The following is a 22646-nucleotide window of genomic DNA, read 5'->3' as shown; positions in this document are numbered from 1 at the left end:
TAATATGAATAAGAATATTCTTTTCAAAGGAGCAATCAACCAATCAATAAATAAATAAAACCAAGTATTCACTGATGTGGGGTTAAGACTGCTGTGTAATATTTAAAAAGTCACATAAAATTTGTGTTCATTGGGACTTTCTGGTGTTTAAGTGACATCGTTGGTACATAAAAAAATATGGTGCCCCAAATAAACTATATACAAATATACAAAATGATGAAGTTGGTATTTTACATCAGGGGTTGGAAAACTTTCTGTAAAGGGTCAGATAGTAAGTAATTTTGACTTTATGTCCGCTATTGAAGCTACTCAATTTTGCTATTGTAAGGCAAAAGGAGAATTAGACAATATGTAAATGAATGGGGTGTAACTGTGTTCCAATAAAACTTTATTTACAAAAACAGGCTGCAAGCTAGATTCAGCCCATGGGCCACAGTTTGCCAGCTCAAGTTTTACACTGAGAAGGAAAGGCTCTGGCTTCATGAGAATGCACTCCTAAAATGTTACCCCTACTAACCAAGAAAAAGATGTATTTTTGTTTTCTTCCTTTTTTTTTTTTTTTAATTTTTTGGTCACGCTGTGTGCCATGCGGGAATCTTAGTTCCCCGACCAGGGATCGAACCCACGCCCCCTGCACTGGAAGCATGGAGTCTTAACCACTGGACCGCCAGGGAAGTCCTGAAAAAGATGTATTTTTGAATAGCAGAGAAGTGGCCAAGAAGTAGAAAAGGGAAACATACTCTAATTTTTAATAACCTTTTTTGGAAATGGGAGTCATCTTAATATCTACTTTGGAGATAGAAAAGCATATATCTACCAGTATCAAAATCATAATGAAGAAGAAACATTACTACCTTAGCTGTATGAGATGAACCTGAAGATGATGAGATAAGAGAAGGGAGGTGAACTGTGAAATGCAGAGATAAAAGAAAATCCAAAAGCTGATGTCAATCCACATAGTCAGGAGCCTCAGTCTGACAGGGCCCCACGGACACCCCACAGGGTCACACAGACCTGCTGGGCCCCAAACAGAATGATTACCGTAGATGCCAGACATTTATGGAGCCTGGGTAGGATGTCCCCAGTTATGGTTCCTTGGATATTTTTAATTGTTTTCTCCAATTCTTCCTTATTCCAAGGAAGGAAAGAGATGGACTTCGTGATACACTCGGATTCCTTAGCTGCTGTCCCTTCACAATCATCTGGGTCAGGGTTTTCTAGCTCTTCATTCTTGTCTGACAAAGTCTTACATCCATCTTCCTTCTCATCCTCATCCATATGCTCTAATGCCATGGCTTCATGCTCTGGCAACTCAATCTCTTCTATGGTGTCTATGTTTAGTAAACAACAAAAATCACCTTAAATTAAATAAGGAAACAACACAGTTGTGTTAAGTAGTCTTTTCTACTAACATCTAATAAAAAATATCAACGACTATAAGGGCGAGATAAGGGCTGAGGAAACAGCAGTAAATGAGAGTGTTATGGTCCTTCATTTCCTTACAGTTAGCCTAATGAGGAATAGAGACAAGTAAACTGATAATTATAAAAAAAAAGTGTGAATAGCAAGCAAGTACAGGGTACTTTGGGAACACATGGAGAGGCTGGGGGGAGGAGGGCTCTTAACCAAAAGAAAGCTTCCAAAGTACTGTGGTTGGAAGTTTCCAAAAGCAAAAACCTGCATTCATGAACATGAAAATCATAATGGCAGCCAACAAGTCTCATGCAGAAATGTACCTTATTATAGGATTCAGTTTATTAAAGAAAACTGGGCAGTATTGTAGAGAAAGTCCAGACTTGGCTCTGCTAACAAGCCATGTGACTATAGTCAATTACCTTAACCCTCGTGGGCTTTGGATTCTTCACCAGTAAACTGTAGATGGCACCTACTTGCAAGGCTATTGTTAGGATTAAATGTGACAAAGTCTATACTGTGCCTAAAATATATTTCTGACACTTCATTGACTTTCAAAAAAATGATAGCTATTAGTCTTCATTTTTTTTACTGGCCGTGTAGCTTTGGGAAAGTTACTTTACTTCTGAATCTCAATTTCTCGTATCAAAAATATGCAGTAACTAACACCTAAGGTTCTTGTAAGGTTCTTATGAGGACAAATGAGATAATGTCTATAAAAGCACATTTCACAGTAGATGCTCACTAACTGTTTCAAACTTCATTCATACCTAAGAAGAAAACAGTGAAGTGAATTAATATTTTAATTTTTTAATGTTTCTGTTTATGCAAAATTTCAAAATGCAGATAAAATTGAAGATAAACTAAGGGGCTTTAGTACATTAATTATTTAAAACACAATTGGTTTCTACAAATTCAAAACAGTTTTTCTCTTCATCATTGTGGCTCTGGAGTGATTTGATAATAAATCAAAGAATTAGATAATTTTGAGTAGGAACACTGCAGTAATGCAAACTAAGGGCCAAGATATTTCAGTGTCTTTAGCCAAAACAATTAGAATAAATACCTTGGCCTACTTAAGTGTTTATTCTTTTCCTTATTTTTCTGTGATGGCTAAAACCTTTAGAGTCTGATGTTCAATATAAGCAGTAGTAGTAGGTATCCTTAGCTCATTCTGGTTTTAAAGCAAAGGCTTTTAATGTTTTACCATTGAGTATGATGTTTCATTAGGTTGTTTTTTTTTTTTTTTGGCCACGCCACACGGCATGCAAGATCTTAGTTCCCTGACCAGGGATGGAACTGGCGCCCCCTGCAGTGGAAGCGTGGAGTCTTAACCACTGGACCACCAGGGAAGTCCCATCATTTATTTGGTTGGTTGGTTATCTATCTATGTATCTATGTATCTATCTATCTATTTAGGGCTGCATCAGGTCTTAGTTGTGGCACACAGGATCTTTAGTTGCGGTGTGCGGGCTTCTCTCTAGTTGTGGTGTGCGGGTTTTTTCCTCTCTCTAGTTGTGGTGTATGGGTTTTTCCCTTTCTCTAGTTGTGGTGTGGGCTTCTCTCTAGTGTGGTGCGTGGGTTTTTTCTCTCTCTAGTTGTGGCATGGGCTCCAGAGCGCATGGGCTCTGCAGTTTGTGGCACACGGGCTCTCTTGTTGAGGCACACAAGCTCAGTAGGTGTGGCATGTGGGCTTAGTTGCCCCGTGGCATGTGAGATCCTAGTTCCCCGACCAGGGATCAAACCTGCGCAACCTGCATGGGAAGGTGGATGCTCTACCACTGGACCACCGGGGAAGTCCCCCATCATTAGGTTTTTAAAACACATCTTTTAACAGGTTAAGGAAATTTCTATCTATTCCTTGTTTGATAATTGCTTTTATTATGAATGGATATTGAATTTAAGCAAATGTTCCCCCTGTGTCTATATAGATGATCACATTTTTTTGTTTGCTAATGTGTTAAGTTCCATTAACCAATCACCAACTTCATGAGTTAGTGGGGGCTTCCTCTTTTTCAGTCACCTGAAATAGCTGATATAAGGTTGAATTGATCTATTCCTTGAGTGTTTGTAAAACTTGCCTATAAAACAGTCTAGACCTGGCATTTTCATCAGAAGAAAATTTTTAACTACAGATTCAATTTCTTTAATCATTAGAGATCTATTCAGATTTTCTATTTCTTCTAAAGTCAGTTTTTGTATTTTATTTTTCTAAGAATTTGAACATTTCACCCAAGTATTCAAATTTATAAGTGCAAAGATCACAATGTTATTTTACCTTTTTCATTTAATTGTGATCTTTTAAAATTCCTAATATTTATTATGCCTTCTACTGTCATTGGTCAATCTTGTCAGAGGTTTGCCAATTTATGATCTTTTCAAAGACTGATTTTTATTTTTGATGATCCTTTCTGTTGTATCTACTTTATATTTCATTAACTGTTGTTCTAATTTTTAATTCTTAGACTTTCTTTGCATTCACTGCTTAATGTTCTTTCCATACATTAAGGTGATATAATTGAATTTCTGTGTAAATAATCTACAGGTCAGATTTTTTCACCCATACAATTTAGTCTGGACTTCTCTACTGTTAAATAAGTTTTTTACAAAAATACTCAAACCATTCATTTTAACTTCCTCCTGACTCATTCACTGGTCACTGCTATAAGAGCAGAAAAAGGGAGTAAATTGAATTTTTCTATCTTTAATTCATGATCATAAAGTATCCAAGGATAGGAAGGAAATCTAGTTTAAGAAAGTTTAAAAAACTTACTCTCTTTACTCTGAAGTTTTCTCATTTGTTCTTCCAGAGTTTTGTGGTCAAAGTGGAATGCTTCTAACACTATCACTAGCAAACTGTTAAAAAAATTTTCACAGAAATGTTCATTTGATTAATATCACTTGACTCTTAAAAAGAGAGGAAAGTTAAAGATAAACATTAAAATTATTTTTACCAGTTTTAGATATTTTTTCAGTCTTAGTATCACCTCACTGATACAAGGTAAAAGTAAACTGAGATTGTACAAAGGTTGTTTCAGAAAATAATCCAAAATTTACATTTTAAAAACAAAACAAAAATAAGCAGTTTGACCATACCTGACACCCAACTTTTGATTGATCTGTCCCGCCTGTAAGACATGAATGAAATGTTTCAAGTAATATATATATGCCGACCAAGAGAGATGTTTGCAAATAGCTCCAATAACCTCTGTGGCAGCAATGGTTATATTTTCATGCTGTAAAACAAATCAAGAGCATCAATAAGAATAAGTATTTGCAAATAAAGTACACAGCTAACTTGGTGCATTAAAAAGCTTAGACAGTAGGTGATCAGCAATTATAGAAAGGAAAGAACGCCTAAACTATACTCCATTGTTTTCCCCTAGCTCTAGGAAAAGATGCTGTCAATGAAAGGAATGACATCTTCCTCTCATTAAAAGATATTAACACACTTTGGTTTCTATTCCACTCAGACCTCCGATTGGTTCAAGCCTACAGACTGAATGAAGTAAATTCAATGTGTAAAAGTTGACAAATGTCAGAATCAACTACAGATTGCACCGCTGAGCATTCGTAAGTACGACGCAACGGAGATAGCTCTTTCGGACCACAATGGAGAACAGGAGCTGGATTTACCCTCACACCTTAAACCAGAAAAGTAGACAAAAATATATGAAACAGTTTTCAGACTTTGGACATCAAATAGTGCAGGACAGTGACTCCTGAGAGAAAGGAAACAAATGAAATGAGCTGTAGAGTTACCCCAATTCATTGTGTGGGGATAACTGTCAGGTCATAGCACATGAGAAGAAACCCAAAAAGGGCCCCATGTCTCCCTGAGTTAAGGGGGCAGAGTTGAGGCTGCGGAGCTAGTGTCCTCAGGGCAGAGAACCAGACAGAAGAAAGCTACACAGAGAAAAGCTGCCCAGAGAAAGAGCTCCTTAAGCTTCAGCTGAGAACTGATCAGTACACACGAGTAAGGAAGAGACAGGGAAAGAACCACCAAAAAGGAAAAGATGAAACACTCATCTAAGACCACACAGGGACGAGAATAGATCATGTTCCTATCAGCCAGAGTAAAAAAACCTCATGATACATGAAGCATTAGGTATTCAGGTACTCAGAAAGTTAGTGCCTCGGCGGTGGGTTCAAATAAGCACCAGACTAAAGGCTGCTCCTGCCTAACAGAGCTTAAAAGCGAGCCTCAAAAGGACCAGACTGGACTTCCCTCGGGACACAGTGGTTAAGAATCCGCCTGCCAATGCAGGGGACATGGGTTTGAGTCCTGGTCCAGGAAGATCCCACATGCCGTGGAGCAACTAAGCCTGTGCACCACAACTACTGAGCCTGCGCTCTAGAGCCCGTGAGCCACAACTACTGAGCCCACATGCCACAACTACTGAAGCCCGCTTGCCTAGAGCCCATGCTCTGCAACAAGAGAAGCCACCGTAATCAGAAGCCAGCTCACCGCAATGAAGAGTAGCCCCCGCTCGCCACAACTAGAGAAAGCCCGCATGCAGCAATGAAGACCCAACACAGCCAAAAATAAATAAATAAATAAATTTTAAAAAGAAAAAGGACCAGACTACTCACAAGTAGCCCAACTGCATCTGAAAACAATTCTCAGGAACACTTAAATACAAAAACATCCAGCACCCAGCAAAGTCACATTCACAATGTCTGGTATCTGAAAGATAGCTACCAGGCATACAAAGAAGCAGAAAATAACTCTAATGAGAAGAAAAATCAACCCATCGAAATGGGCACAGAAATGACACAGATGATACAGACTTAATAGTAGACATAGATATTAAAACAATTGACATAATTATTGATATATTCCATTCGATCAAGAAGGGAAAGGAAAGCATGGGCATGTTAAGGAGAGACATGTAAGAAAAAGGCCCAAATTGAACTTTTAGAGATGGAAAAGACAATTCTGAGGGAAGATACACTGGATGGGATTAACAGTAGATTAGACAGAGCAGAAGAAAAGATTAGTGAAGTTGAAGACATGGTAATAGAAAAATGAAACAAAATGAAACCCAGAAGGAAAAAAAAAAGACTATTAAAAAAAAAAAAAGAGTGTCAGTGAGTTATGGGACAACTTGGAATGGAATACAATGGAATCTCCAAAGGCAAGAATGGGAACCAAAAATATCTTTGAAGAAGTAATGGCCAAAAATTTCAAAGTTTGACAAACGCTAAAAATCTATAGATCCAAGAAGCTCAACAAACCCCAAGCACAAGACACCAAGGCACATCATAATTTAATGGCTTAAAGTCAGTGATAAAGAGAAAATTTTAAAGCCAGCCAGGAAAAAAAAAAGATATATTCCACTCAGAGGAACAAAGAATGACTTCCTTTAGAAACAATATAAACTGGAAGTCAGTAGAGTAGTATCTTTAAAGTACTGGGAAAAAACTCAAAACCTGTGAAATTAGAATTCCATACCTAGAAACATTATCTTTCAAAAACAAAGATGAGAAAGGACAAACAAAAGCTGAAGGAATCCATTACCAGTAGACCTGCACTACAAAAAATTTAAAGAAAGTCTTCCTGTCAAAAGTAAAATGATACAGGATGAGTATCTGCATCTACACAAAGGAATGAAGAGCACTGGAAATTACTGATATAAATATGGAAGCAAATACAAAAGATCTTTTCTTTAGTTTTAAGGATCTCTTTAAAAGATAATTGATGGTTTGAAGCAAAAACAACAACAGTGTATTGTGTGGTTTAAAACTAACACACAGGTAAAACTTATGAAAAAAATAGTACAAAGATAACTAATAAGCCAACAGAGATAAAATAAAATCATTAAAGGATATCTAATTAATCCAATAGAAGAAAAGGAGGAAAGAGGAAAAAAACAGAACAAATGCAAAATAAATAACAAGATCATAGATTTAAACTCAACCATATTAATAATCATATTAAATGCAAATGGTCTAAAACCAATTAAAAGGCAGAAACTGTCAGATTGGATTAAAAAAAGCAAGATTCAGCTATATGCTACCTACAAGAAACCAACTTTAAAAGTAAAATCACAAATAGGTTAAAAATAAAAGACTGTAGAAAGGTATACCATAACAATACCAATTAAAGCTAAATATAATTTATTTTTTCATCTATATCTCTTTACTATTTTACTGCCATCTAACTCTGAGCTGCTTACTGGCTCTTCAAACTGGAATTTAGGGATGCATTCTTTTATCCACTTAAGAAATTCTTAAAAATTTTTTGAATATCCTGAAATAATAGAGGAAACCTATCCTTGAACAAGATCATATAATCAACAGTATAAATTCAAGTCACAAATCCTGATATTATCTCAATTAGACTTAAATATTTATCAAGTCTTTACCATGTGCCAGGCACTGTTCTTAGGCACTATGAGGTATAAAAGTGAAGACATTCTGAGTTCAAATACCAGTTCTGATTCTATATGTTTTTGAGAAAGTTCTATAACCTCACATATTCTCAGTTTACTCCCCTATAAAACAATGATAACAGTCTCTACCCCATAGGGTTGAGTTGTTGTGAGGATGAAATCAGATTACATATTAAACTTAGTATTGTGTCTGTACCTGGTATAGAGCTAAAGAAAAGGCAGCTGTTGTTTTATTTCATTTCTTATGAGCCATTTGGGAAAACAATGAGAATTAAGGCCTATGATACAAAAATAATAGTATGCCATCTTAGTAATGTGATCATTTCTAAGCGAGGAAATATTTTGTGGTTGGCCTTTGTGAGCTAATAATAGCAAAAATAAAATAATAGCCACCATATTTAGAGCAAGTGCCAGGCACAATTTTAAGGGCTTTAGAACTATTCTAGGCCTGTAATTACGGTGACAACATCAGTATGGATGCCACCAACCCCATCTACATTTTGGAAAAGTGTGTCATGGTATGGGGAGAAGCTTACTGGTTTCTAGATCTAATGCCCTACCTTGATCATTTTCTCATCAAAAATTGGAGTCATGGCATAAGGCATGATGTAATTCTGAAGAGATTTAGAAGACAGCACAATTTTGCCTTCCATTAGTTGTTTTGCCAATTTCTTCAAGGCTCTTGCTCTTCTGTGGATCTATGAGTCAGATAAAATATGAATTAGTTACTGAATAATCTCAACTACAACCAGCTCCATTTCAGTATCATGTTCCTCTTCCATGAAAAGATTAAAAGAGTGAAGTACAGTCCATGTGTTACATGAGCAAACACTTGTGCCTTGATTTGCTTTCAGAGACACAATCCACAGTATTTCTTTACCAATGGATCCTAGAGCATTTAAACTTCTTAGGAAATGGCAGGGAAAGGTGACACTATTATTGTGGTTTGTGACACCACCAAGGAAATCAGACCCCAGGAAACAATCATCTCCTATGCAAATTTGATGATCACAAAGACCAAGGAATGAGAAGCTCAGAACTTTTGGGAAAATTAAAATATATCTTTTTCTTTTTTTTTCTTTTACTTTTTTTATTTGGCTGCGCCGTGCGGCTTGTGGAGTCTTAGATCCCCGACCAGGGATTGAACCCTGGCCCTTGGCAGTGAAAGCGTGGAGTCCTAACCACCGGACAGCCGGGGAATTCCCTAAAATATATCTTTTTAAATGAGACAGAACGGTTTGAAACACTTGTCTATAGACAAGAAAAAAAAAGCAGAATTGTCTTCTACCTGAATGTGCTTCATATTCTCAAAGAAGTCCATTTCTGGATCATGGCAATCAGTTAGCTGTACCAAGTCTTTAAATTCTGGTTGATTTGGAAAGGTTTGAATTAAACAGGAAAGCAGCGTGGTATAATCTTGTTGAATACTCTGCAAACATCGAGTTGAGAAAAAAATTTTTTTTTAATTTTAAAAAGAATTTGCTTCTTAAGTAATACAAAGAAACACCAAAAAAGTCATTACAATTTTTTAAAAAGTAACACATTCCCACTGAAACAACAAACTATATAAAATCAGAAGTGACTGCCCTCTTTTCCATTCCTACTCCCCTGTTAAAAGTTTGCTGAATATTTAGACAATCAAGTATTTTAATTAAGTGTACTAAGCCTGACTGCTTTTCTACACAACTATAGCAGAAGTAGGGAAAAACAAACAAAACTCACAGATAGTAGTACTTAATTGCAAACCCCAATACCTCTGTCTGGCTCTTCAATCCTTTCCTCAGTTTCTCCAGGAGTGAACGATGAATGATTTCTCTATATTCTTTCTCTGTGACATTCATAGCAGCAAGCTTTTTGATGATATTCATCAAGCACATGCTTGCATTATCACTTAAAGACATGTCTCCTAACTGGACACAGGAAAAAACCCAAATTATTCTGTACAATAACTATAATATTGAATAGTATTTCCCAATGAAAGAGTTTATAATATTTAGCCACTGTTCTGTATAAAACTCTCTACTAAGAAATGTCCCACAGGTACTTCATACTTAAGGAAGAGCCAAACGTAGGGTTGTGAGGAATACAGTAAGTGACTTTGAAAAGTCATGCTTACTGAGAAGTGTCAGTTATTTCAGAAAATACTGTGAGATGTACTATTTTTTTTGTTACTGATTTTGCCTTTATGTAGAAATTTGGTATTTTATCCGTCATGGATTTTTTTTTCTTCTTTTTTTCATTTTTTATTGAAGTATAGTTGATGTAGAGATGTACTTTTTAACTAGCTTTATTTCTCAAAGCAAACAGAACAAAAGGTTCACTAAAGCCGGTTTTCAATATTCAAAATCAGGTGATCACTTACAATGACAGAGTTGGCTGGTATAATTCTGGTTAGCTGCTTCAGAGTTCCTGGTTTAAGGAATGTAGGTTGTGAGTGTAGAAAAAGTATTCCTAACTCAGCCAACCAGGCAGTGATTCAGGATCCCTCATGTTGAAATTTGATAAGATATATGAAGAATGAGCCCAAATGGGGAGATTACGTTTTCCTATATTACTTAATCCTTAGTATCAGATGAACAACTATAAAATGCCACAAAAAGATTACTGATACAACTACATAGTTAACTATTAACCAAGGGTTTCATTTTCCACATTTTTGAGTTTTAATTCATTTTAGCAACATGGCACTTAATATAGTTGTAAACCCCTTTTATTTCTACTATATCAATAAAAGAGGGCAAACTTAAATAATATAGTTACATAACTGAAAAATTGATATTTAACTGACACACTATGAAATTCACCCTTTTATTGTACAATTCAATGGTTTTCAGTATATTCAGAAGGCTTTACAACCGTCACCACTATCTAATTTCAGAACATTTTCATCACCCCCAAAGGAAACCCATTAGAAGTCACTCTCCCCGTTCCTCCTGTCCCTCACAGCTCCTGGTAACCACTAATTTACTTTCTGTCTCTGTGGATTTTCCTATTCTAATACACAGCTTTTTAACTTTTCAAAGTGCTTCCACATATATTATTTTATTCAAAATATCTGCCTTTCAAATCATGAGCATAACAGTATGGTCTTTGCCAAACAAAATATTCTACAACTAAAAGAAATTTTATATTAAAAATCCCATCCCCCTCCAAACCAAATTAAGAAATTAGGTCATTTAGTCATATTATCAAAACAATAAAAAAAATTCATAAATTTTTGCTATAAAAACCTACCTCCATGTTATAGAAACAATTATGCATAACAGGAATTAGGTAGTTAACGTCCATGGTTTGCATCTCTTTAATATAAGAGGTGATGGTCTGGAACGCTGAGAAGCGAACATCAAAGTTGATATCATCAAGATGTCTTTGATCAAAGGCGTTAAGCTACGAGAAATGCCATTGAAACAATATAAATGAAGGTATATAAATCTTAAATAAGGAATAATAATACTTTGGAAGCAAAAGAGACATAAGATTTTCTTTCTTACCTTGACAACATCAGTAATATATTTTAATCCACTATTAAAATCAGAAAGAGTCTAAAAGGAATGAAAGCAGTATATTATTAGTGAATAAAACCTTAACTTGTCTGCCCACCTCCCTTTGACTCCCTGCCGCACTCAAATATACATGGAAACATCATATCAGCACCAAGCAAGCTGCTAATATGCATTCCACATCATAGTTATCTTTTGAAAAAGGGGTGATTTTGGGGTAAAAATGAATATTACAGACCTGGAAAACTGTACAAAGCAACTGTCTTGACAACTTGTTCTTAATAACTGAGAAGAGTTTTGCTAGAGGCTTGAGGAAGCTCGTAGGCTCCAGACAATGTTTCAACAGGTTTTGTACTGTCACCAGAATATCAACCTCTGTATCCTTAAGAAAAAATATTGAGAGACATCGTATTTCAGTAATTTATAAAACTGGTCAAATTGGCTTTAATATATTACAGCACAGAAAACAAATAAGTATAAATAAGAAGTAAAAGTAGTAGTACTTACAAAAGTTATTTCATAGTCTTTTAAAAGTTCTTAGCTTTTTAACTTAACCAAAAACCTATAATAGTGTCCATTAACGGTTTCTTCCTTTAATTCTAATAGGAAATATGCATGGTTTTGAAAAATAATTTCTTCTATTTTCTAGTTAAAGAGCCAAGAAAAATGAACTTGCTGAGGAAAAATACACACTTCTGGTTGTTCACAAATCTGTGGTCTTCTAAACTGAATTACTATTGAGTAGGAGTCATTCAGTATAACTCCTAAGGCCTTATAAATGAGTGTGCAAAATGGGAAGACTCTTTTAATCAAGACTGAACTATGGTTTGAAAATCATATCAGAAACTCTAAACTATGCCTGAATATTAAAACAGTCTGACTTTTCATTCAGTTTGCCACTGTCACCATATTTAAGAACAATGCATGTCTCAGGGTGCAGATTTGTTATTGATCAAAGTCAGAGAGGGGAAAAAATCCTGAAATGGATTAGAAGCTAAACAAAGGAAAATAAAGGGTTTAAGACTTTTACTGTAATGGTAGATGATGAGGTCTCCACCTTCTCGCCTGACCCCATGCCTCTTTCTGTCCCAATTTTTCTCCTCTGTTTTCAATTTTATGTTTCTGTATGAAGTCTTTTCACAAATACTCTGGGATAAATACATCACAGAATCTAGCCAATAAAATTATTGTTTACAAATAAACCTAATAATAAAGTGCCACTTCAAAGACAAATAAATGTGCTGTCAATTCATGCCTGAGCAATATTGCCACGGTGGAGGAAAGGCAGGAGCAGTGTAATGAGCAGAGAACTTTGTTCTTTTTCTTTCATAAACTTGCTGATCCTGGAGAAGGAAAAAAAATGGGATATGTAAGGAAGATATATAAGTTAAGAGTATTTCTCCAAGAAGTTAAACTTTTCGTAAAAAAACATCAGTGATGAAAGACCCAGGTGGCTTTTAAGTATGTGTGTATGTGTAAAAAGCTTAACTCAGTTATTTAGCAGTGCCCACTCTTATTTCCCTCCAACTTCAGGTTGGTGGCTACTATTCTACTGCTTTTGTAACATCTGATTGTGTAGGTGGGTTATAGTAAACTCCAATCCTATAATTAGTAATTGGTAATTACTGATTTTACAAGGAAACAACATTTTAAGTGCTGAGACTTGTTTTAGGCTTTATATACAACATTTCCATGTAACTCCCAAAACAGCCCTATAATGTAGGAATTATTAACCCCACTTTGCCCAGAGAAAACTGTGGCTCAGAGAAGTTGATGTCACACAGCAAGGAAGTGGTAGAGCAGGTCTTTCAAATGTAGTCTTTCTGGTGCCTAATCACTCATCATCTTCTCACTATCACGTAGCCTATGATAAAATTTAGTAAGTATATTTCCTATGGTTTCCCGTTCTGCAAAACTTAGAAATACACTAGTATAAATAAAACATTTAAAAAGAAGTTCCTGGAAGATTCTAATATAATCATTTTTTATTGTTGCTGAAAGTAACAGAAAAAATAAACTTTCAACAACTAAGTCCTGTAACAATTTAGATTTTAAGATAGAATCATTTTGTGCACTCAGATTTACTAACCAGGCACTTTATAGAAATCACAATTATATATTACCAGGTCTAGTAGTATGTAGAGAATCTTTAAAGAGCATCTTTAAAAACCCTTGCAAGATCTTCTTGACTCTTAAAAGAACAAACATAGCAACCTGCTCTTTTAAATTATTTTTATCAATCACACTTAAAAAAAAAATCACAACTATGTGATCGCACATAACTCAAAATTTTAATTGAACAAAATATGTAAAGGCTAATAAACAAGCAAATCTATTAGTCTACCTTAGAATTTTGAAAAGTCTGTTATCTTTTATAATTAAATAAAGGCAGATGTCATAAAAGGTTTATTTCAGCAGAGAAAGAATTCTACATTAACTTAAAAATGGAGGGCATTTAAAATACTGAAAACTTTTTTAGCTTATTACCTTGTTAAATGAAAAACCAAGCATAACTAAAAAAAATTAAAACTACAGGTGGTAATGTTATCTTTTAAGGACCAATATATCACTTACTTTGAAAGAATGCCCAGTTCCTTACTGACTTGTGCTCTATTCTTCTTCTTTTTCACCTTTTCTGCACTTATTGTGGTTTTGCTGAGATACTGGAGAATTGCAGGTACATGAGGTAGAATTAATCGTCCTCCTATCGTGATAGACTCTGAAATAGTGATAAATGTACTGATTTTAATTAACTACGCTCCTAAAAGATAACTGTACAATATCTTCCTAATGACAGAAAAGGAAAGCACTCAATTACCATGAAAATTTAATAAATTTCAACTCTAAATATTAAATAACTTTCTTCTTAGTCAAAACATCTATATCATTAGCTAAATTAAAATTTTATATGATACCCTTGAGGATTTAAACCATTTTTGGTAGTAGTAAGAGAATTTTTAGGATAATATGGTAAGAATTCAGAGACATGACAGTGGAAATCATCTGATAATGTCCTGAAGGATAGTTGAGCTTTCTGGAGCGTAAATAATCTGAATTTCTACCTACTGCAAAGAAAATTCAGCTTATAAAAATTGGTATTAATTCCTAGAGAAAAGAAACTCTTTTAATAGCGTAAGTTATAAAAAGAGTCAGATTCTATCAACTTTTCCATTCTGAGGGCACAAATGATACCTCAGAAGTATAAGAATCGTTTGCTCTGTACAGCTTACATACCATCTGCACTTTCTGTGTATACACATCCTGTCACCGGTAAGCTCAAAACTGTTTCTGTGGGTTCAAAATCTGGAAGGCTAAGAAGGTCATCAGCTATTTCCATCACAATACTAGCTGTGGCTTCAGAGAGGTTCTTTGCTGAGAGAATCGCAAAAACATTGGTCAGGATATCACATTCCGGGTGCCCAGGTTTCTGTTTAGCCAGGAAAGGGAAATATCTGCAAGGAAAAACACTAAAATAGTCATCTTCTTTTTCAATACATTTATTTCTAAAAACATGTTCCATATGAATTTTCATAGAGTTTAATGAATATATATGTGTATGTGTGCATATGAATGTTAATAAGATTACTCAGAAGGGAAATTACTTTAAAATCTAAAATTTGATGGATAATAATTCTAGGCACCATACAAACACTATACTACCTACGCACTTTATGTATATTTCTCATTTAATCCTCACAACATCTCTATGCTAAGGTGGTATCCTTATCTCCACATTACAGATGAAGAAATTGAGAATTGTCTAAAGCCAATGAGCTAATAAGTCGTACAGCTGAGCTGTGAGCCGCAGTCTAAGCCCTAGTTCTAAAAGGAATGTATTAAAGACAGGCTATTTTTCAATTATAAGCCTTCTAGAATATGAATGTTTATATGGTCACATAAAAACCATGTACTACAACATGAAAATTAGGAGTACAGACCACAGACCAAACAAATATTTGCTGAATTACAATATGCAACATTCAGATTAGGATCATTTGTCAAGGGAGGGAGATGAATCCATCCCCAGTAATGAAAGACTCACACGAACGATACCCAAAAAGGTAGAGAACACAAAAGCTTTCCAGCCACGGGCAAACTAGCAATTGTTTTACAGCCAGAGATGCAATCCTAACAATCAGTAGGAAGGCCAAACTGAACAAATTCAAATAGTTTGGCTTTACCAATTCATCATCACTGGAAAAAGAGCTCAGGCACTTTAACATACTTAGTCCTGACAGACTGAAAGAAAAGTTCTAAGAGGTTATACTCATACATCTTTGTCCAACAGATAGTGGGGATAGTATGCGCAGGCACCAAGCAAGATACTTCACATATTATATCTCCATTGTCAACAAGAGAAATTGTAGAAGAGAATGAGGTGGCATCCAATGATGTGGATCTATACTTGAGTAAGGACCCAACTAATATATAAACCAAGTCACTACTGTAAAGTCTTCTTGGATGAAAGTCCTTCATGGCTTATTTGTGTAACAATGACACAACTATAAAACATTTCTCAAGTATGCCTATGAAGTGCTGCTTATAAATGTCCAATGAAAAAACAAGATATGAAATTGCTTTCTCAAATTGGGAAATAAATGAAAAGAGCCCTTATGACAGTAAAAATAAAACAGGTTTTCCAGAGGAAGACAATGGCAAGGTATTGTTTTTGAAGACTATTTAATGACACGGGGAAATGTTCATGACATAATTTACATGAAAAAAACAAAATCAAAAGCTAGCTATATGGTATGATCCCAATTTTGTAAAAACGGATGCCAAGATTTTAACATCACTGAATCAATAATAAACACATTTTTTTATCCTATCTTTCATTCTTCAAAATAGATCAGGGCAAACTTAAGTCTGTTTCCATCACTGAGATAAACAAAATAGGTTTCCCACATTCCCACTTTACTGAAAGTTCCCACATTCTTCAGTAAATATGCATTTGGTCTGTAACACAGCATCTCTGAACCATCAGTCGATGAAGGTTCTGTAAATGGCTCATAATGTCCACAAAAGGATATTGATTTGTGACCATGAGCGCTGTATACATATTTAGATGGAGTTTTACAAAGAATAGAAGACAATGACCTAGAAAATCCAGAAAGCTTGTGAAATTTTTAAGTGGGAACCGGGAAAAAGACAGAATGCGAATTACAAATCAGCTTTTATTTTTAAGCAAACATGAAAAATTGTAATATTTGGGTGATGATATAACTACCTAGTGTGTTTCACATCTGTTTTTCCCTTTGCCAGGTCAAATCAAACTGCTGATACGATCACTACACATTGGAAGAACAGCCATATCAATCCCAATACTACTAATTTTCTTCTTTTTTAAAAAATTTATTTAGTTTTGGCTGCGCTGGGTCTTTGTTGCTGTGTGCGGGCTTTCGTTAGTTGTGGACAGCGGGGGCTACTCTTCGTTGTGGTGCATGGGCTTCTCACTGCGGTGGCTTCTCTTGTTGAGGAGCACGGGCTCTAGGCGCGTGAGCTTCAGTAGTTGTGGCTTGCGGGCTCAGTAGTTGTGGCTCGCAGGCTCTAGAGTGCAGGCTCAGTAGTTGTGGCACATGGGCCCAGTTGCTCTGCGGCATGTGGGATCTTCCCGGACCAGAGATCGAACCTGTGTCCCCTGCTTTGGCAGGTGGATTCTTAACCACTGCACCACCAGGGAAGCCCCCCAATACTACTGATTTTCAATTTTCAATTTTTTTTTCTGGCCATGCCACGCAGCTTGAGGGATCTTAGTTCCCCAACCAGGGATGGAACCCGGGCCCACTGTAGGGGAAGCACAGAGTCCTAACCACTGGACTGCCAGGGAAATCCCTAATTTTCAAGTTTTAATGAAATTGTAAAAATAGCAAAAAATGTGTAAGTCTTGATATAATATACACTCTACAATTTTAATTTATATTAAATTGCAAAATGTTGTTTTATCTATTTTTTCCTTTTTTTATTGTTATAAGTAATTCAAATACTCCAAAGTTATATCATGAAAAGTCTCCCTTTCCCATTCCAGCTCACCAAACCTCCACATGCTATGGTGACATTGTTTCTCATGTAGCCTTGATCCATTTTCTATTTCATTTTGTATTTATATACACATACATACACATATAAAAGCATTTTTCCTGGAACACACTATACTTATTATTCAGCAACATGTATTTTTCTTCAAACTATGTATTTTGAGATTCAACTGCCTTATTCTTTTTAACTGCACTGAAAGTAGGTCACTGTGTGGAAAGAGCATAAATTATATTATTAGTTCCCTTGACCAGTTAGTCTAAAACACTGCCCTTTTTAAAGGCAAAAAAAAAAAAAAAAAAGATTATACCTTGCATTTCTGCACCAGATACTAATTAGTTTCAGCAGAGGAGTAGGAGAATACTGACTCTCAGATCCAAGCCTGCTGATCTAGGACACAAAATAAAAACAGAATACAAAATAAGAACACACACAGAATTGTAGAAAAAAACCAAACAACTAAAAAGCAGAACAAGAACAGAAATCACACCAGAGGATAAAAGAGCCAAGAGATAAACATTTAAAGGACACACTGAGTAGTGAGAAATCTTTCCTAAAATCAAGTCTCTCCTACAGTCTTAGCTATAAGTACACCAGTTATCAACACCAAGTGGGGACAACCAGAGAAATCAAACAAGGAACTAAGTAACAAAAAACCCTGTGTATTTTCCCTCATGCTTGTCAAAACCCAGAGGCATACTATGTGAGGTGCTACAAAAGTTAGGTTACATTTCCTTAAGAGACAACAGTCATATTCAAATTAGCCTTAAGTATAAACGCTATGGTATTGGAGAAACTAGCTCTGGAGCTTTAGGTGGTAGTGGAGGCAAAGAAAAGTGTTCTAAAACTTGCAGAAGCAAAGAAAGACTTGATGTGAAAGAGAAGACCCGGATTAGCATTCGTGGCTGGCTGCAGACTGTGCCGGTGAAGCAGTATTAAAGGAAAAAGCAGAGGGTATCCAGGCAGAACACAGAAATCAAGCTTTACCTGGGGCCAAACTGCACCATGAAATACAGCATCAATTTCTTCTGTTCTGAACTGATAGGACTCCCAATCCAAAAAGATATCAGTTACCATTTTGATTCCAAGACGTCTTAAATTTTTCAGTGGGTTAATAAACCTCAGCTGTATCTGTAAAATAAAGATCTTCTATTAAAAAGATACCACTTTTATTCTTGACTCCTCAGGGAGGCACTCCTGCTCAGGTGGTGAAGAATCAAGCTGGGATCCTGTTATGAAGCTCTGATCCACGTGGAAGCGCCAACTGAGTAAGTCATATTGCTTTTCTTATTGAACAAGAGGGGAAAGCATACTTAAAAAAACCAGGTGGTGAGATGTGTTCTATTATCAGGCCCAGTAAAATTACACTAAGTGTCCTCAGGCAAAAACAAAATCTCAGTGGGAACAGCTGTTTTGTATTCTACGTTGTTTTACTTTTCTGAAACTGTACATTTTAAATTCAAGAGAATATGAACAAGGATGCCATTACTTTGCTATGCAAAAGTCTGAGGAATCATGATAGTTCACATACCCATCAAGTTTCTACCATTCACTTTTAGCTAATTATCTCATTATACGAGTTACAAAGAGAGGAGATGACTGGCAAGCATAAGAAAGTGACACAATTACAAGTCATTCTGTTCTGCTTCAATTCTATTGGCAATATTTTCATTATCTGCTAGATTATGTTTGGTGAAAAATAAAAACTATTACTGATATTTGAAAAAGCATGGTATCATGATCCCCCAGAGGAGTAAGAAACTAACCTTGGCAAACATGACACCAAATCAGACCCCTCCCTTTCCCCTATTCCCATCCAATCAAGTAGGATCTGCATGTACTCTTCTCTTTTGTAATCAGCTGCCCAGACTTCTCACTAATTGTTGAGTAAACTGGAGAAAAATCCTGAAAATGAGCAACTGCAGACTTTAATTCCTAGAGGAACAGTCCATATGACTGAGTTTATGGACATTTACGATTACTTCATTGCTTAAATGTACAAAAAACCAAACCCAAACCAAAAGGACCCTCAAGAACCCTCAAGACACCTATTTCAGTGTCAGTCAATGCCCTGGAGGATCTGAAAGATACAAAAAAGTAAATGTGTAACTTAGCTCAAACACACAAATGTAGAACTTTAACTCACTTGAGCATATTACCGTGCAATAATTCATTACAGAACCTCAAAGAATTCCTTGAACTTGTCCAAGAATTAAAAAAAAAAAAAAAAAAAAAGAACAGAACAGAAAAGAAAGCTCCTACGTGTCTGGAAGGCTAGCACCTCACTGTCTAATGAACTGTGAAATTGCATAAATGATCCTTTGAGTTACTGATTGTTGACTCAGGAGAAAGGCTGCATTCCTGAGTAACATCTTCTAAGTTAACCAGAAAGTCAGAGGACTTACAGAGGGTTTATACAACCTGTAACATTTCATGACTTAACACAGCCACGTATAGATAGTCACTATCCCTCACTATAAGGTAAAAACTAAAATTCTCACACAATTCTCCCTATGGCCCTGAAGCTCTCATGTAACACAGACAAAAAAACTTCTAAGACCCCTTTTCAGCTTCCACTCCTGGCCCTACACAGCCTCTTTCCGCCAAGCAAAGTGATATTTTTGAAACATCAAACTGACCTTATCATTCCCTTGCTTTCAAACCTCTCAGAGGTTTCCGAGTACACTTCAGAGTAAATCCAGCTCCTCGTCATAGCCTACGAGGCTCTACCCACCTCTTGACCTCATCTTACACATCCTGCTCCTTGTGCTCTAGCCACCTCAGCCTTCTGTCTCTTCTCAGGATGTGTCAAGAATGTTCCACCTCAGGACTCTGTACTACTAGTCATTTTCTCTGCCTGAAATGTTCTTCCAGTGGCTGGGGAGGTGTAAGCTCAAATATCACCTCTTTAGAGATGGCCCTGAACACCCTAGTAAAAGCAGCACCCATCCACCTCCAGATGGGTCACTTCCTACCACATTCCCTCATTTTATTTTAAATTCTTTACATCTTCATGTCTTTCCCTAACATGCTCATGCTTTCCTCTACTTTTGTGAATGTATGGAGTGTATTTCTAACAGCTGTTTTAATGTCCTTGTCTGATTCTATCACCTGTGTCATTTCTGGGTCTGCTTCTATCCATTGGTTTTTCTCTTCATTATGGGCAAAATCTTCCTCTTTCTTTGCATACCTGGTAATACCTGACTGGATGTCACTGTGAATTCTAGTTTCATTTAAATCATCTAAAAGTTTCTGAACAGGGATGCAGTTAATTAGGAAAAGGTTTGATCTTCTTAAGCTTTGTTAGGTGGTGTCATAGCAGCCTTTATGCTTGGGCTAATCTGGCTCCACTACTGAGGCAATCCCCTTCCAAGGACTCTCCCTGATGCCCCAGGTCTCATGAGGTTTCTGCTCTGGCTGTTGGGAACATGAGCTGTTCCCAGCCCTGTGTTAGTCAGAGGACTGTTCTGCCTTCTTCTTTCGCGTGGTTTTACTGCTTCTAGTCAAGATGGAGTGACAGGGACCAGATTTTATCCTCGCCTCTCAAGACACTAAAAAGCTGAACAGAATATATGAAACAATGATTTCTGGACACTGGACAGCAGGCAACAGAGGACAGTAATCCCTGAGAGAGGGGAAACAGATGAGACGAGTCCTACACATTCCCAGGCTTCCTGCCTGCGGAGTTTCAGGCCTTGGTGTGGGAAGGAAGAGCCCAGGGAGAATCCAACAATCTTCTTAAAATGAGGAGACAGTTGTGCGACTTGGGGAGGCCAAGGTGGCTAGAAGTCACAGGGCAGAGTACTGGAGAAGAGACAGCGACACAGAGAAGGATTTTTAGAGATCTGCAGAGGAGCCTCCTGAGTTTATTTTCCTCTTAGAACTTACCATCTGGCATTATTCTGATTATTTTTGTATTTATCTATAATCTTCTCCCCAAGATACGGAGTCCTTACCATCTCGTTCTCCACCTACAACAATGCCTGGCAGATAGTAGGTGTGCAATAAGTATTTACTGTATAATTAAATGGACAGGAACTTTTGTTTGCTGCTTCACCCCAATGCTTAGTACAGTGCCTGACAAACAGTAGGGGTTCAATTAACATTTGTTGAAGGAATGAATGAAAGAATGATGAAAATAAAATAGTGCCTACCAAAATGGAAGGTATATTCTAAATCTGTAGATCTTGTTAACCAGAGAATATTATTTCATTACTAAAGCAGATTTATATCCATGCACAGCCTGAAAAAGCAGTGTAAAACTTTGGCTGTCAATTTTTAGTTATGACTGTATTTGAGAGGCAGTTCATCAGGCATATCCCTAAAACAAATGAAATGAATTTTAGCCAAATTAAAACTGTGCCTATTTGTCATGAATTGAGAACCGACAGCAGACATCTGAGTCTGGGTTTTCACTTCAAGTCCCATTTTCTCCAAGAAGCCTTCAGTCAGTCCATAAAAACATTAAATTTTCCTAAACTCCAATGAGTATACTTATATCCACATACCTGTTTCAACAAAACATAAATATATTGTCTTGAATATAATTCCGAAAACATTTCCTAAGCACCAACTCACGAAGCCTCCTGGCAGTTAGCTAGCTGACTTGTCTTGCCCGATATCTTGCTACTTACCTTTATTTAAAACATTGCACTTACAATAGGCAAGCATTTACCTTTAAAAGAGGTCTGGGAAACTCTGTCTCAAAATAACAAGGACAGTGCTAACAGTATTCTATTCATTCTCCAACCACTTTGAATTAAATGAGAGTTAGAAGATGTCCTACACTTTTAGGTTCCTGAAATTAAGATCTAAGAAACATCAGCTCAACTACCTTGGACTTTGTTCTGAGACGTATACAGAACTAACTCCCTCCCTACCGTTTCACCTCCTTTTTAAATAGACGCTTGCTATAATCTGCATTTTCTAGCTATTCATAAATATTTATAACAGTGAAGATTCCCATTATAGGGAAGGCCATTTTAAAGAGATACTTGGGCTTCCCTGATGGTGCAGAGGTTAAGGATCCGCCTGCCAATGCAGGGGACATGGGTTCGAGCCCTGGTCTGGGAAGATCCCACATGTCGCAGAACTAAGCCTGTGTACCACAACTACTGACCCTGCACTCTAGAGCTTGTGAGCCACAACTACTGAGCCTGTACTCTAGAGCCCACAAGTCACAACTACTGAGCCCACACACCGCAACTACTGAAGCCTGCGCATCTAGAGCCCGTGCTCCGCAACAAGAGAAACCACTGCAATGAGAAGCCCACACACTGCAATGAAGAGTAGCCCCCTCTCGCCG

General features: G+C 36.6%; 1 protein-coding gene across 1 annotated transcript in view; it reads right to left on the bottom strand.

The window, feature by feature from the left end:
* The window catches only part of UTP20 (UTP20 small subunit processome component), a 94836-nt gene that overhangs the window by 23565 nt on the left and 48625 nt on the right, over positions 1-22646 (bottom strand). The window contains exons 28-41 of the mRNA XM_036864827.1: positions 18329-18472; positions 17652-17731; positions 14543-14760; positions 13883-14027; positions 12564-12651; positions 11547-11690; positions 11300-11350; positions 11043-11195; positions 9563-9718; positions 9097-9237; positions 8369-8506; positions 4510-4649; positions 4187-4269; positions 1042-1331 (exon numbers count right to left, since the gene is read on the bottom strand). Of these exons, the coding sequence (XP_036720722.1) occupies positions 1042-1331; positions 4187-4269; positions 4510-4649; positions 8369-8506; positions 9097-9237; positions 9563-9718; positions 11043-11195; positions 11300-11350; positions 11547-11690; positions 12564-12651; positions 13883-14027; positions 14543-14760; positions 17652-17731; positions 18329-18472 (1971 nt within the window). The remainder of the gene's footprint in view (positions 1-1041; positions 1332-4186; positions 4270-4509; positions 4650-8368; positions 8507-9096; positions 9238-9562; positions 9719-11042; positions 11196-11299; positions 11351-11546; positions 11691-12563; positions 12652-13882; positions 14028-14542; positions 14761-17651; positions 17732-18328; positions 18473-22646) is intronic.

The sequence above is a fragment of the Balaenoptera musculus genome, chromosome 10, assembly GCF_009873245.2.
Source record: "Balaenoptera musculus isolate JJ_BM4_2016_0621 chromosome 10, mBalMus1.pri.v3, whole genome shotgun sequence".
Classification (NCBI taxonomy): Eukaryota; Metazoa; Chordata; class Mammalia; order Artiodactyla; family Balaenopteridae; genus Balaenoptera; species Balaenoptera musculus.
This window is presented reverse-complemented; position numbering and strand designations above follow the sequence as displayed.